At 43.8% G+C, this 17,086-nt stretch overlaps 1 protein-coding gene across 4 annotated transcripts in view; it reads left to right on the top strand.

Moving 5' to 3' along the window:
* Positions 1 to 16,909, top strand: part of ehmt1a (euchromatic histone-lysine N-methyltransferase 1a) — a 40,546-nt gene extending 23,637 nt beyond the window's left edge. For 3 of the 4 annotated variants that reach the window (XM_019860943.1, XM_019860941.1, XM_019860944.1), the window contains 8 exons: positions 2,120 to 2,287; positions 9,709 to 9,853; positions 10,615 to 10,692; positions 10,798 to 10,913; positions 13,740 to 13,826; positions 13,912 to 13,990; positions 15,922 to 16,097; positions 16,479 to 16,909. In XM_019860943.1, the coding sequence (XP_019716502.1) occupies positions 2,120 to 2,287; positions 9,709 to 9,853; positions 10,615 to 10,692; positions 10,798 to 10,913; positions 13,740 to 13,826; positions 13,912 to 13,990; positions 15,922 to 16,097; positions 16,479 to 16,593 (964 nt within the window). In that variant the 3' untranslated portion in view covers positions 16,594 to 16,909. Of the gene's footprint in view, positions 1 to 2,119; positions 2,288 to 9,708; positions 9,854 to 10,614; positions 10,693 to 10,797; positions 10,914 to 13,739; positions 13,827 to 13,911; positions 13,995 to 15,921; positions 16,098 to 16,478 lie in introns of all 4 variants that reach the window. The other variant, XM_019860942.1, reaches the window with a different exon arrangement.
* Positions 16,910 to 17,086: the final 177 nt, after the last annotated feature.

The following is a 17,086-nucleotide window of genomic DNA, read 5'->3' as shown; positions in this document are numbered from 1 at the left end:
TTACGTAAGTTCCGGTAACATGTAATATCGTAGTCAAAATGTTCATGCACAGGTTTTTGTTCCGGGTGAAGGAAATTCCTTTTCATAGAATTCCGGGGATGGGAATATTTACTGTACTGTAAATAGGCATCCACTTTATATAATAAAATACATTCATAACCCATATATAGTAAACAGTGTGGGACTTCACTATCACTGTATGAGGTAAGAATCAACAGCTTTTTATCACATTTACACAACACTTTATGAATACAAGTAATGAACAAATCTTAAATATGGCAGGGAATGTATTTCCTTTTTTAATTTAGATTTTGAGCAGCAATTTTGGAGTTACATATTGGTGCTCAGCAGGAATGCATAAGCAAAATTGCACAAATTTTCAGTTGAAAGAATAGTGGCAATCTTGGGATTTTTTTCTGTTCAAGTTTCAAATAGTGTGTAAATTCAATACACTTCATCTTCAGCAGCTTAGTGCCACTTTTGTAAGTAACCACGCCCCCGTCCAGGCCACGCCCCACCCAGGCCACGCCCCTTTCCGCTTTTTTTTCATCACTTGCCATTGCCATCACTGACACATAGACAAACAACCATGTGTGCTCACACCCATACCTAGGGACAATTTCGAGTGTTCCATTCACCTGCCACGCATGTTTTTGGAATGTGGGCGGAAACCAGAGTACCTGGAGAAAATCCATGCCGGCTCAGGGAGAAAATGGAAACTCCATAGAGTAATGCTGGAGCCGGAATCGAACCCTGCACTTCTGCATTGTGAGGCCGACCGAGTTTTTTTTCATCAAAATAAAAATTAAATGCCGCAAATATTATTGATACACTGCATTTTAAGTGTAAAACGCGGACACGCATGTAAACTTAAATGTGAAAAAAAATGAAGGAAAATCTGGCCATTAGCTAGTGCTCCCTGTACATTATTACACCGTAAAGCGAGCTTCATCCAACTATTAACCATTCAGTGAGGGCAAACATGTTAAACTAGATTAATTTACTCTTAAATGGCGTTTACGTGCAGCTTGTAGGAGTAAAGGGCCTTTGACATTTATGTATTACGACTTACGCCTTCGCTATAAACAGGTACAGTACTGTCAATCTAGTATAAGCCTAAACAGGTACTGACAATCTAGTATAAGCTGGGATGAGCGTAGCGTGTAGCTGCAAACTCACATGCACACCACCAAGTCTGCAACTATACAGTTTAGGCTTACTCACAAGCTATTGTTTGCTGTATAAATTCACGTGCATGCATTAAGAAGTCGTTTTTCCTCAGTGCCGACCTCACTCTCAGGTCCATAGAACAAAATTCACACATATCCGGAACCAACACACAATACATCGAGAACAAATGCAGGACCAAGTCTCAGTAAAAAGCAAGGTTTTGCTGATCTTATTTTACTAGATAATGCATTTTTTTGTGCCATTAACGTGATTTGTATCTCATGCACTGATTTACATTTCCTGCCTAACAGCCAATCAGAATGAATGTGTCACAGACGCCACGCATACTAAGGCTAAATACTACTAAATACTATTGGCTTATCCATTCAAATCCCATCTACCATGACACAAAAATTGATTAATCCTGCACAATTCTGAACATAGCTTAGTTCATTGAAGTTTGTTACCACCTTTACCATAAATGTGATGAACAAGATTCTGGACATGTATGCATTCCACTTGAGAAGACCATGACTGAGGACCTCACAACAAACATTGACTTCCCAGTCATGTTGCTTTTATGATGTTAATGGCAACAATAATGTAAATACTAAACAATAATGTTAAGCACTAAGCGTCGAATTCGGATAAACACCTAAGGCTTGCTAAATTTTTGAATTGTGCCCCTTTTTCAGAATGAGGCAGCAATGGCGTTACAACTAATGGAATTCATGAGATTACTTCATTACTCAAACATAAAGCCCGATAGTAATGCCATTATACTGAAACACAGTCATTCCCAACACTGGTGAATACTTTATGGGGAATATTTCAGAAATACTATACACCTTACTTTTGGGTGATTACAACAGAGAGAACCAACTTTGGAGTACAAATATTTTCAAGCTGGTACTTTGGGGCTCTCATACAGAAACTGAAAAATTTGCAGGTTGTTTTTGTCGAATGGAGTTAACCTCAATCTGAAAAACAGAGAAGGACAAACTGCCTTGGACTGTTGCATCAATGGCTCAAACGTTTGGATGGCCCTCAACGCAAGCAAAAAGCTGACTGATACCAGGAGGAACCGAGACTCTCTTGGTGAGCAGGTCCTCATAAGGTAGGTTGATGTGTGCGTACGCTACAAACATCAAGGTTGCAGAACAATATGTTAATATTACTTTGTCTTAGTTACTTTACTGACTACATGATTTTATACAAAGTTAGATTACTAGTTGTTACTTTAATAGTTACAGATCCCGACAACCCTGCAGAACATAAAAATGACACCCAGATTTGCCTCTTCATTCGAAGTGACATTCAAAAATAGTTTTTTAAATTTTAAATACAACATAAATAAATGTATATAATATAATTTCGAATCCGCTTATCCTCACAAGGGTCACGGGCGGGCTGGAGCCTATCCCAGCTGTCTTCAGCAGTAGGCGGTATACACCCTGAACTGGTTGCCAGCTAATCACAGAGCACACAGAGACAAACAACCATTCACGCTCACAGTCACACCTCGGGACAATTTAGAGTGTTCCGTTAACCTGCTTTGCATGTTTTGGGAATGTGGGGGGGAAAACGAATTATCCGGAGAAAACCCACGCAGGCACGGGGAGAATATGCAAACTCCACACAGGAACGCCGCAGCCAGAATCGAACCCTGCACGGTTAAATCCTCCTGCACTCGCTCAATCTGGTGTGACCTTCTCTTTAAAGCAAGGTGTCAAACAAAGTGAAAAAATGCATAAAAGACACGGAATGAATATTTTTAATAAGATGCAATTCATGGATTAACCCGCTAAGGGGCAAACTGTTTTGATCAGAGTATAAGACAACATTGTTTTGATCAGAGAAGAAGACAACAGCAGTCTCAGTCTGTCACTGAGACAGACCGAACACAGCAGACACTGGTATCAATGCGCCATCTGTTGCTTGTTATGACGTTGTTTCTACCATCGTCTCGACCCATCCCCTACACCCTCATTCGCCAACATGTCATTATCCAAACGGAGAAAAGTAGATACGGAGTGTAGAATTTTCAATGAATAATGGACCACGTCCTATTTATTTTTAGAAATGCACGGAAAACCTATGTGCTAGGTGTGTTTGCAACAAGTTTCGGTATTGAAGGAATCAAATATTCGACCCCACTACGAGACTCTTCACAGCGAAAAATATGACGGCTTGAGAAGAGATAAGATCAACGAATTGCAGGCAGGTCTGAGAAAAAACGCACTCAACTTTCATACAGAGGCGACAAGTCAGTGAAGCCAGCTACCTAATTGCTAGCAAAATAGCATTATCATCAAAGCCGTATTCTGATGGTGACTTTGTTAAACGATGCATGATGAAGGCAGACAGCATTTGAAACAGAGTCAAGTAATTTATCCTTAGTTTGTAAGGTGTAGGCAGGGATTAAATTGAGATTTTATATGCACGTGTAAATGGTTTAAAAATTCCTTTCGTTATAGATCTCGTTTAATCTCAAAGTGCATTACTATATTTTTCAAGACCAATTACTTGTTAAAGTTTTGTGCCTTTGTACAATCAGTGGGATCAGTTGCAATGCATATATGTGAATGACAAAAGTAAATTGCACATTTGTCTAAGGAAGTCTAAGGTGCTTCTTGAAATGTTTTGTAAAAGATATGTTCATTACATTTCAACATTTTCCTAATGTTCTTGTGCTTCTTTAAACCAAAACAAAGGAAAGACATATTATTTTGGTTAATTATAGCAGAGAAAAGTATCATTTTAATGGTCCGGCCCACTTGACATCTACCGAGGCCGTAAGTGGCCCACAACGTGAAATGAGTTTGACACCCCTGCTTTAAAGCCTGAATGAATACTGCACTGTGATTCATGTTGTTGTTGTTTTTAAATATCTGTATGTCTGTCTTTGAAGCTACAAAACCTCTGGAGACAACACAGTGTGTGCAATAAACTTAGCTGAAAATAGTGACTGTACTTCCATCTTGAAAACACAAGTCTCTCTTTCCTCCATGACTGTTTATGAGCACGTGATGAGTCCGTGTGCTAAAAATGATGTCACTCCTTCTGACGGTAATGAGAATTTGAATACAGGTACTCCCACAATGCCTTTCACCATGTTCAATCTGTAAATACCGGTTTCCCTTCCTGTGTACTGTTTACTTCACTCTTGCCAATTCATTGTCATTGCTGCCATTTGTAGGCTGTGAATTGCAACGGCTTGATGAATAATTACATTTTTCCTGTCTACCATCCATGCCCCCAAATTATTTGTTTGTCAGCATTTTCTGAAGATTTGAGAGGATTGGTTAAAAAAAAACAAAAAAAAACATCAATGGTTGCCAATAATATGCAGACTTTTGCTGTTCGCGGGCTGCCCCAGTCCGCACCCCTGACTGTACTTGAACCCCTTTTTGTGGAACACTTGATCCCAGACCCACCCAGATTATTTCCAGTAAAAATGCCAATTGCCAAGGAATAAAGAGATATATTATCATTTTTTAGCTTGTGCTTTCAAATTGCCACTGAGCAGAGCAAAAACATACTCATGTGGGAAATACTCTTTTTCACGTTCCGTGAACAACTCAGGCTAAACTTAGCTCGTCCCCAACATACAAAGGTCTTTGTCTCTCAGTGAAGATGCATCACTTCAACATACAGTACTTACTTCACATCAACTACCGTATTTTCACGACTATAAGGCGCCATTAAAAGTCTTAAATTTTCTCCAAAATGGACAGGATGCCTTATAATGCCTTGTGTATGCGCCGAGTTCCAAAGCCTGACTGAGAGCCGACACGCTGTTTATATAGAGAAAAGGCGGAAGTGAGTGAGGACAGGCATGCGGCGAAGAAGTCCGCCAATCAGTGAAGGGTGGGCGAAAGTCTTAAATTTTCTCCAAAATGGACAGGATGCCTTATAATGCCTTGTGTATGCGCCGAGTTCCAAAGCCTGACTGAGAGCCGACACGCTGTTTATATAGAGAAAAGGCGGAAGTGAGTGAGGACAGGCATGCGGCGAAGAAGTCCGCCAATGCAAAGTCCTTCAGCCATGCAGTTGCCTCTGGGTCAGCTGAGTGGAGGGTGGCTAGCCCTCCTCTCAGTTTTTGGAGAGGGCAAGCTTCGATGATGTGTTCCATTGTCTGCTCCTCTCCACAAGCGCACAGTGGGCTGGGGCAATTGCCCCATTTGTGGCGGCTGGCCAAGCAGGGGCCATGTCCAGTCCTGAACCTGTTGAGGGTTGACCATTGTCTCCGTGGAAGCTCGGTGCCAGGGACAGGATGGGTGGGGTCTGACACCAGATGTTTATTGCGGATCTCCTTGGAGTCCCATTCCTTTTTCCAAGCTGACTGGATGGTAAAGTCAGCTGGTGGGGGGTTCTTCCAGATGGGGCGTCTGGATGGGAGTCGGGCCGTGGGTGGGTTAAGGATGTCTTGATAAATAGGTAGGTGGGGTGAGACTTTGACATTTTGGAGCATCTTTTCGGTTGATGCTATTCGCCGAATGTGTGGGGGAGCAATGTTGGATAAGACAGGTAGCCAGGGGAGTGGTGTTGAACGAATTGTTCCGGTTATGATTCTCATGGTTGAGTTAAGCTGGGTGTCCACGTGGTGTGTGTGAGATGACCTGGACCAAACAGGAGCACAGTATTCCGCTGCAGAGTAAGCGAGGGCCAGGGCTGAGGTGCGCAGTGTGGAAGTGGAAGCGCCCCATTTTACGCCGGCGAGCTTACAGAGCAGGTTGTTTCTGGACTTGATCTTAGCCGCCGTTCCTTTTATGTGTTGCTTGAAGGAAAGGGTCCTGTCAAGGGTCACTCCAAGGTAGGTGGGGTGAGGGGCGTGCTTAAGTTCAAGCCCACTCAGGGAGATCTTCAGTCCTCTGGCTGCTGTAGCATTGTGCAGGTGGAATACACTGGAGACAGTTTTTGCAGGACTTGGTTTTAACCGCCAGGTTTTGCAGTACTGGTCCAGTTTGCCGAGGTCTTCTGTGAGCACGTGTTCCAGCTGTTCCAGATCTGGTGCTTGGTATGCCAGGCAGATGTCATCTGCATAGATGAATTTGCGGGATTTGGTGCAGGGGAGGTCGTTTGTGTAAAGGTTGAACAGTGTTGGAGCGAGAACTGAGCCTTGGGGGAGTCCATTTTTCTGTGTTCTCCAAGAACTGTTGTTCTGGCTGAGGTGTACTCTGAACCTCCGGTTGGTCAGGAGGGTTGTAATGATTGTCGTTGCCCAGGAAGGGAGAGCCTTTGCAAGTTTCAGAAGGAGGCCTTTGTGCCAGACTGTATCATAGGCGGCTGTGAGGTCGAGAAACACAGTCCCGGTCCTTAGTCTTTTCTCAAAGCCATTTTCGATGAACGTGGTAAGGGCCAGTACTTGTTCTCCTGTGCTGCGGTTCTTCCTGAAGCCTGCCTTGTCCACACAGATAAGGTCCTCTACTCCTGGGGATATGCGCTGGAGTATTAGACGTTCCAAGATTTTATAGGGGACACAGAGTAGGGAGATTGGGCGGTAGCTTGCAGGTAGTTTCTGGTCTTTGCCGGGTTTCAGTATGGCAATGACTTTGGCTGTGCGCCATTTCTTTGGAATCACATTGTCCCGTGCGATTCTGCTGTAGAATTTGGTCAGCCAGATTACAGCTTGAGGGCCCAGATGTTTCATAAACTCCGGCAAGATGTTGTCATATCCGGCTGCCTTCCCACATTTCAGGCCCTGTAGGACTTTCTCCAGTTCACCACTCTCGAAAGGGTCAGGAGGCTCAGGACTGTCGTCCTCTTTGGGTGATTTGTGTTGTTCCCTAAGCTCAGCTGTCACTGCTCTTCTGGTGTGCTTGTCTTGGGTTGGTTTTGCTATGGCCAGTAGATGGGATGCCACTTGATTGGGTGTGACGGCCGGTCTTCTTTGGGTAGGAGGTTTCTGTGCGGCTCCTAGGCGGCGGATGAGGCTCTAACATTTCCTGCTGGAATGGGTGAAATTCAAGTCAGCTACTGTCTCCTCCCACATTTTCCGCCGGGCTGTAGTCAGCGATTCTATGAGGTGGTCTGCCATTTCAGGGTCCCCTGATGCTTCATAGGCTTGTAGGAGGGCAGCACTTTCTTCATCCAGGCAGGGGATGTAGAGGGGTCGGTAGCCTCTTGGGATAGCTGTGTGGGCAGCCTTGTAGATGGCACTGCAGAAGCGGTTGTATGCTTCATCTATCGTGATGGTGTGGAGTGGGATGGTTGTAATACTTCGGTCCAGGGTTTGGCGGTATTTCTGCCAGTTGGCTTTGCGGAGGTTCCAGCGCATCTTCCTTGGGCTGGTTATGACTGGGAGTTGTAGGCCGATATGTATGAGCGAAGGCCGGTGTTGGCTGTGTGGGAAGTCGTCGAGGACCAGGATCTGTGCGGGGTAGGGGGTTCCACTCACAGAGCTGACCCAGCACAGGTCAGGGGAGTAGTCTTTGTTCCACCTGGCTGAGTGGAAGGTCCCTCTTTGTTTGGGGTCATGTATCAGAGCAAGGTCATTCCTAGATGCCCAGTCTGAAAGCGCCTCACCATCACAGTCCACTGCTGGGTATCCCCAGTCTGGGTGGTGGCTGTTAAAGTCCCCCACGTAGATGGCAGGGTGGGGAAGAGTGGGCAAGACCTGCAGATCCCAGTTGGCACTCGGGGGCTTATACACATTAGCGATGTGAAAGCCACTAATGGTTATGGCATCTGAGAACTGTGTTGTTGTCAGGTGGTTTGCTTCGGCTACTTCAGACCGCACATAGGTGGCAAGTCCATGTTTGGCATGGGGTGTATAGCACAAGAGGTCATAGCCGTTGATGGTGTATCGGCCTGCTACCTCTGTGCCAATGTGGGTCTCTTGGAGACAAATGACATCAACAGAATGTTGGAAAGCAAGGACTTCAATGAGGCTTCGCTTGGCTAAGGAAAGGCCTTCGACATTGAGTTGTAATATGCAAAGGGCCGGTCCTACCGCCAGGTGCTCTTGGGGCTGTCTGCTATTGGCTTTAGGATTGTGACTAGGATTCTGTGACTTGGCTTTTTGGCGTCGTCTCTCAGAATTTAGTCTGCTGGTTGGATCATTAGCTTCCCCAGGCGGGCCTGGGTACTGGCGGGGGACGCGACGTGAACGCTGATCCATCGTCCCCTGCCAATGAGTGAAGGGTGGCCGTGTAAGTGGACGCAACGAGAGGGAACCCGGCGTTTTTGATGGATTACCGGTACTTGCACAATTGTTCAATTCGGATACAGAAGATGAGGACTTTGATGGATTTCTCGGTGATGATTGATCGAAAAACGTGAGTACATTGTAAGATGGCTAAATAAAGTACAACCGAACTCAGTTTTGCTTCCGTTGCCTTTTTAAAAACGTGTTTTTAGCATGTATCTGTATGTCTTAGCATGCTACCGTATGCTTCAAGCTAACGTGTTTTTAGCGTGCGTGCATGCATGCCTTATGTTTAAGCTGGCGTATGTTTTACCATGCCTGGCTGCGCCCAATAATACAGTGCGCCATATGGTCGTGAAAATACGGTACTATTTTCTGCTTAGACAGGCTTTGGTGTTATCTTGTACCAACGTAGGGCTTGATAGAGAGGAAGCAAAAATACTGCAAATAGGTGAGTTTGTCAGCAAACTGTTGAGGATGAGTTCCACAGGAAAAAAACCTGACTTGGTTTATGGTGAACTGCAACTAGACAGGTTGGCAGGAGTTCACATTATTCACCATATAAGTACCTTCACACTCACTGTGGCTTGTTAAGTGGGCAAACTAACTAAATTAGCAGGTGATCAATCAATTTTAAAATGATATACATGATGACAATGTCCCATTCAGATACAGTTTACACCAGGGGTGCCCAAACTTTTTTGACCGAAGATCCACTTTTCGATCAACCAACCTCCCGCGATCGACCCGTTACCGCGCATATGCACGCACACGCATACACACGCATACCATATGAGCAATAGCCTGACGCTGAGGCATGCGACGCACTTAGGCAGCCTGTTAACGATCGTAGCTCATGCGTACCCTTTTAAAATGCTTCTCTCGACCCTCCAGATTCCCATTCTTTGCCCGTCCCCTCGGTGAATTGTACAAAACAAACTGAATGAGAATAATGATAACGATAAAAGATATAGTGCAACAACTCTGATCACAAGCTGCAACTGCAGACTGCTGAGCGCTAACAACTTCTGGGGACGCAGTCACACGTCACCGTAGGTTAAAGATGACCTGCTTTATTTTATTTTATTTTTTAAATACTTTTTGTGAAAGTGAGACTGATAGAATGATTAGGGTGCAGTGTGCATTAACACAAACAATATATTACTAACATGCACAGAGACACAAATGTTTTTTTTTCCCTCTACACCCCTTGGATCGACTTGGGATCAGTCCTTGATCTACTGGTCCATCACGATCGACGTAATGGGCACCCCTGGTTTTGACTGTATGGATTGTATGTTTGGCTGAAGTTGTGGATTCCGTTTTGATACAGATTGAATATGACCATTTCAGGTGTCTGATCTCTCGATATCTTTGCCCTGTTTTAGAGATATTTCTCGGGGGTATGAGAAAGTTCCCATAAACTGCGTCAATGGTGTTGACAACGAGCCATATCCTGGAAACTTTAAATACATACCAGACAACTGTGTCACTTCCCTGGTGAACATCAACAAGGACATAACTCACCTGCAGGTAAGATTTCGGCACTCAATAATGGAGGAGGAATAATAATAATGACAATAAGAATGGAGAAACATTGAACAGAACAAGAACACGGGGTTGGCTGGACTCCTGCCTCGATGGGTTTGAAATGGAGAGACAAGGAGGGCAGGGCTGAGATAGAGGGAGGGATGGAGAGAGAAGAATGAGTGATCGACATCTACTGTATCTCAGATGGCTTCTGGATTTCAACCTGGTGAAGTGTTTCACGCATGTTCAACCAGAAGGAGATGTAGGACACCCCTGGAGGAAGGATGTCTCACATTTGGCCTCGATATGTCTTGGCGCCCCCTGGAACAGGTGGCCAGCAACCTTGAAGTCACGGCCATCCCTAATTTAACTGCTTCTCCCACGACCCGCTGCTGGATAAGCAGAGGAAAATGGATGTAGGCGATTGCAAGTCAATTCTGATACAAATCATCTAGCCAATCCAGATTGGACATTTTACCAAATGGAGTATTCTGTGCAGTACAAGCATGCATACTTGTTACATTATTTTAAAATTTTAATTTTTGCTTTATAATTATGGATTACGATGTTAAATGCCGTTTTCAAATGGCCTGCTAGACTTCTGTGCTGAATATTACCCCTAATGGCCACATCTCTGAGTTTTATGACCATGGATGCAAGCAAAGTCCCATATGTTCAGGTTTCCCCATGAAACAGAGTAAACAGAAATTCAATTTGATCATTTCCATCGTTCATATAAACATCAATTTAACTGTCTCATTTAGCATTGCAGTTGCACAGATGACTGCTCATCCAGTACCTGCACTTGTGGTCAGCTCAGTCTGCAATGTTGGTATGATAGTGTAAGTTTGACAAATGTGTTCTCCGTTTTCTGGAGTGCACTTGCAGCAACATCCTGCTATAATTCTGTCATCAGTAGCAATCATACAAAGCTTGTGTGCATGTAGGAGGGCCGCCTGTTGCTGGACTTTTGTCAGCAGGATCCTCCAGTGCTCTTTGAGTGTAACCACGCCTGTTCATGTTGGAGGACCTGCAAGAATCGAGTTGTTCAAAATGGACTGAGGTGAGATGCTCTAAAATGTAGGGGTCTAAATGTGGGGGTCTAAAATCGTGACTGTTTTTAATGGTTCTAAGTGTACAACCCCCATTCAATCATACAGGATATCTTCCTGAATATCTTACACTGTATAGGGGTGTGTAATGCCCGCCACCTCATGATTTGAATTGATGACCGGTACACATCAAATGGCTTTGATTGTTTTCTCTGCATGCATTGTTTTTTTCCCCTAACATTGACTGCTTGTAACCTTTCGAACAACATTTTTGGGCTCTACTCTGTAAGGCCAAACAAAAAAGCTAGTGTGTTTCTGGTAACATGAGATTTCAGCATAGGGTCGGTATGTCGGACAAAGTTTTTTTATTTTTTTTTTTTAATCTTTTTTTGTTCCATCAAAAATTTAAACAAAATAACCATAAAACATAAAACAAGGAGACATTGAACCCCCTGCTCGCCGCCGAGAGTTGGGTACCCGGCGCCGCGGCCACCTATTTAGTTTTCTCCCCGCTCTGGACTCGGAGGGCCGGGGCGTGCCGCCGCCTCCGCCGTCCTCCTCCGCCGTCCTCCTCCGCCGTCCTCCTCCACCCTCGGTTTTTACTCGGCCCGTGGTGTTCATCAAATAGTTCGCAGAATTTTTTCGATACATCAATGGATGCTATTTTCTTAACATTACGGTGCGAGCATGCGACTGTAACACAGAAAACGCAGTCTAAACTGTCGTCGGAGATCGCGGCCGCCGCCGTGATTCAATGTTGTTGACAGATGACAGGGCAAACGACGCACGCGCTCAACGTGAATATCGCGAGAGTTTGCACCGATGTAAACCCTCTATACAAAAATGTAGAGGGTTGTTTGAAAAAAAATGCCGACCGTAAAGTTTTTTTTTCGACGTAGAAATTCTCGGTCGGTCGGGTTACCGAAAACACAACTTTTCTTCTCCGCCTAATAACTTGCGTCTTCGTGCTCTTTTGTGTTTGGATAGTTTTTTTTTTTTTTTTTGGAGTCATGTTTGTATTTTCTGAGCAGCATTGTAGTTTTCAATGACATGTCACTGAATCACCATGACAATATTCAATGACAAGTCCGAGAACTGGTGTCAAGTACTTGCGTTGCACTGGCATTCCATGGAGGGAGAATCACTTACTCACAGGAGGCTCAGCTGGATTTGAGGCCTAATTCGTTGGTTCAACAAGCGACACCTTCTTCCCTGAATGGAATTCCTTCGTATCTACTGAGGAATCATTACAGATGGATTTTTAGGGAAAGGGGATCCAGAGGTGCGGGGCTGCCACTATCCAATCTTATTTTAGAATCGATTATCATCATATGATGTCATTATCACATTATTCCATGGAATAATCGACTAATGAGATGAATTTCAAATCATGTTCAGGGAACGGTCAAAATCCGGGTGGGCCGCTAGGCAAGGTTCTATACGGTTTATGTTGATTTACAGCCATGAGCCCAGCCCCAATAAAAGTGATTAGGTTGTGTCAGGATGTGAATGCCCAACGTGATGTAAAAAATGCTCACCGTATCATCACTGTGGCGACCACTGACAGGAAAAAAACTGTCTGACTTAACAGTATTTGTTTGCTTGACTGCAGTGTCAACTTAAATTGATGGTGCAAGAAGACAGTTTTAAGGATGTGTTGACTGCATTTCTAGCATTACCCGTTTGCTGGAAATGTCTGTGTGGATGCTGTGATAGGGTGCCTGTGAAGCTTTGGGGCAAAAATCTTGTGTTGGTCTTTGTTTTGCAGTTGACCTATCCGCCTCAGTTGTTTTTTTTTTATCCAAGCCCTACACAGGGGGTGATGAAACAGAGGTAGAAGACTGCCTTTTCCTGCAATGTGGTCATGATGCAACACAATAACGGAACTCAAAGTTGACTACCGTCAGACTGGTCTCTTTGGCTTCACAGAGGCAAAGTTGTCGGAAGAAATAACCGAGAGACGTGGTCACAAAGACACACCCACCTGCACCTCTGCCAGCATACAAACTCTTTTGAGAAGCAGTACAACACATATTCCTACTGTGGAAACTCTGGAGCTTTGATGTGAGGCAGGATATTGAAACAGCTTTCTAAAAAGCACTTAAAGAATCTATACAAACTTTGAACATAATTTCTTGGTTCACCTTGACCTCCGTCAACGACAAATTGGAGCTTTGATGATCAGTCAAGCAAGCTTGTTAAATGGCAAAACTCAGAGCTGCAAGCAGCTATAAAGGCCAAAATTAAGGTCACATTTGAAAGAAAATTCAAAATGTCCTGTCACGTTTAGCATATACCCCCAAAAGACTTTTTTTGTAGGTCTTGGGCTGTTACATATGCCTCCAACTTTGCTTAGATCTTGGTGAAACATACAACCTGGCCTGTTTAGTAAAAATAAAAAAAATGTCGGGGATGCTACAGAGCCTGGCCTACTAAGCACTGTGGGAAATCATACATTGATTCAGGGTCAATCCTTACATCATATAAAATTATGGTATGCCAATTGAGATGACGATACATCAGTAAATATGGTCATGTTCTTTCAGGGTGTGACCAAATCTGTGTTGGTGCGACCAACTGAAAAAGTCGGAAGCAGAGTAGAGCCCTGCTGCGTTCACACTGCAGGGCAAGATGGCCTATGTTGATATTTTGTTAAATTTGACTTTTTGTCAGCGTTATAGCGTTATATATATCCTTTTGGTTATCTAATAAAATGCCTCATAGCATACGGAATAATATGCATTTAAGAATCCCTTTCAGGGATTTTTGTACGTGACGTCTATCTGATGATATTTTTTAAAAAGTTTTCTGATAATTATGTAACTTTTTGTCCCTAGAGTCCGTCTTCAGCTCTTCAAAACAGAGAAAATGGGCTGGGGAGTGAGAGTCATGCAGGATGTCCCTCAGGGGACATTTATTTGCGAGTGAGGAAAATGGCTCTAATTTACACAATGAATTTGGTTCTTATGTTTGAACAGAGATATAAGTTTTCCTTTCCTATTTTTGCAGGTATGTTGGTGAGATCATAACCGACACGGAGGCTAACACAAGAGAGAATGATTCTTTCCTCTTTACACTTAACGATAAGGTGGGTTGACTGTGGTTGCACTTCCAGCTACACACTGATCTGGGGAAGATCAAATGCACAAAAGTCTTTTGTTGCTTTAAATCGGGCATGGACAGCTTGCGGTCAGTGGCCTGCGATCAGGTCAGTATTGCAGAGATGAAAGTCCTCCGGATTTTCCCGGAATTCCGGGTTTTTCAAATTTTTATGAAAATTTCTCCGGAGAATTGAGGAAAATTTGCAAAATCCGGATATTAGTTGACAACATTGAACGAAGACGCGTTTGAGTTCGTTGTATTGCTTTCACGAGCGTAGCCATATTGAGGCACTAACACGAGTAACAGTAAAGAGATTTTTGTTTGTGTAATAACGACAGAAGGCATGATGGCGTTTGACTAATGGTTTAGTCGAACGAATGGCAACTCGCAACAACAGTAGCAAGCGTCATTTTGCCTCTTGGGTGATACCATCTCAACTAGAACGTGGGGGATAGTCCCCAAACAATTTTCGTCTCTTTATAAACACACCCGCTAAACCCCAGTGGAACGAATAAAAGACGCCGTCGACAAGACAGTTGTAGTAAAAAAAAATATAGTTGGCCAAAAAGGGAAAAAACACAGATTGGCAGAAAATCGTGTCCGTCCGACATAGTGTCGTCTCGGCTAACTTAGCTTAGCTGTTGTCGTGTGTGACGTCATTTGCGCCACAACAGTAATACCCTCGCCTCGCATTCTCATGGCCTTCACATATCTTGGAGATTTCGAAATTTTGGCCCGAACGGAAGCCACAAAGGGTACACGTGTGCACACAAAAGGAAGATTAATCATTGAATGTCGAGTATTTGAATAGCGTTTTGTGTAAACTAATTCATGCTTGATCGGCCAAGTGCGCGCGCGCGCGCGTGTGTGTGTGTGTGTGTGTGTGTGTGCGTGTGTGCGTGTGCGCGCGCGCACACATACACTTATTTATTTATTTATTTTTTTCCGGAATTTTCAGAAAAGTCCACTTTCATCTCTGGTATTGTCTGAGGCACTGGAAGTGGGAGTGCCTCCTCCTCCTTGTTTTAGTCTGCAGTGGGCCACAGCATAGTGGACCAACTGGAGATTAGAGACTTGCTGCAGCAGAATGTTATAATATTCCACCTGAGAGATCACAAAAGCATGCTCTAGCTCAGGGGGCGGCAACCCAAAATGTTGAAAGAGCTATATTGGACCAAACTAAACAAAAAACAAATATGTCTGGAGCTGCAAAAAATTAAAAGCCATATAACGAAGGCAGCACATTCTGTATGTATCTTTATGAGCTATATTAGCCTGCTATTAACATGACTAAGTTGGCTACAAATACACAACGAGCATTCATGAAGCCATTCATATTGGAATGGCCTCAAGCATGAATGGCCTTTGCAATTTGATTTCATTCCAGATGGGTTTTTTTTTCAGCCATTCCAATGTGTACTTGCTGGCAATTTTGGGTTTCGTTGCACCTCTGCATAACACAAGACTGCTTGAAGTTTGAAGGCACAAACTGGGATCGGACATTTCCCTGCAGCCAGAATTTTTTGGTGGGCAATTATTGCTTCCCATTTTACCTTAAAGACACAATTTTCTTGATCAAATTTGGTTTTCGTCCCAGTACGGTCTTTGCGTTGGAAGCACTAGTAAGCAATGTCTGACATGTTGTGGTGAGCAAACACTTGTTGCCATTTCAAACTGCTAGGACATTTTTAATTTCCAAAATTAATCGAGGACTACTTTGAGTGTGGGTAGCCAGCGCGTCGCCGGTAACCCATCCATGTCGTAGCCATTTGCAGAGTAATCGCAGCCACACCCCGAGTCTTTTAGTTGATGAGCACTTGACTTCATTTGACAGCTTTACGGTGTTCTCTGATCATGTTAAGAACATGATTGACATTGAGATCAAGTAAAGATTGTTGTCTTTGTCATCCCGTGCAGGTAGATGACATACATTGCATCGATGCGAGACTTTTTGGGAACATTGGCCGCTTCATTAACCATCTGTGTGAGCCCAACCTATTGCCCGTGAAGGTATTCACCATGCATCAGGATTTGCGATTCCCTCGGATTGCTTTCTTCTCCAGCAGAGCCATTAAAGCTGGTGACCAGATCGGGTCAGTGATCTAACCGTCCGTTGAACCCAACTGACCTCAATGCTCTACACCAGGGGTGTCAAACTCAGATCCTGGAGGGCCGCTGTCCTGCATGTTTTCCAAGTCTCCCTGTTGCAACACACCTGATTCAAATGATCAGATCATCAGCAATCTCTGCGGAAGCCTGACATTGAACCTTTTCATTTGAATCAGGTGTGTTGCAACAGGGAGACTTGGAAAACATGCAGGACAGCGGCCCTCCAGGACCTGAGTTTGACACCCCTGCTGTACACAGTACTGAAATTAACCATGTAAAATCTTTGTAAGGAATTTTGTGTGGCTTGCTTTTCAGACTGTTGAAATTAAGATAGCATCACATATTTCATGATTTCTGTTCATCAGGTTTGACTATGGCGATCACTACTGGATGGTGAAGAGTAAATACTTCAGCTGCGAGTGTGGCTCACCCAAGTGTCGCTACGATTTTGGAAGTTTGACATCGATGACCACATCATAGTACAGCTGGAGTTTCTCTTCCTCTCTCTTACTGTATATGTGACGTACTACGTGCCATATCGCTGGCGTCGTGCCCAAACATCCTGTCAAAAGTTGGCAAATCACAACTCTACACTATTGGTCAGTCCACACATCTGCATTGGGTTATTTTTTTTACAAATGATTGAGCAGTTTAGTGTTGATGTGGCTTGCTCTCTATGACGATGCAATGTTAATGGTTGTGAAACCTGTTTATTTGATCTTATGAAAATGATGATCTTGGAGGTGCCAGGATGACGCCGGTAATGTTTAAGCTATTAAATGCATTTTTGTTCACATTTGTTTGTGTATATTTGATTTTGCTATATAGTCAGTGATGGCAATTTTCCGCGGATACGCGGAAATCCGCCGTTTTATTTCTTAAATTGATCATTTTTGTGAATCGTCTAAATCCGTTGAGAAAGTTTTAGGGGAGGTCAGGTACCTTATCGTCGAGTTTTCACGAGCTCTCCCGA

The sequence above is a fragment of the Hippocampus comes genome, unplaced genomic scaffold (assembly GCF_001891065.2).
Source record: "Hippocampus comes isolate QL1 unplaced genomic scaffold, H_comes_QL1_v1.1 scaffold130, whole genome shotgun sequence".
In the NCBI taxonomy this organism is placed as follows: domain Eukaryota; kingdom Metazoa; phylum Chordata; class Actinopteri; order Syngnathiformes; family Syngnathidae; genus Hippocampus; species Hippocampus comes.
This window is presented reverse-complemented; position numbering and strand designations above follow the sequence as displayed.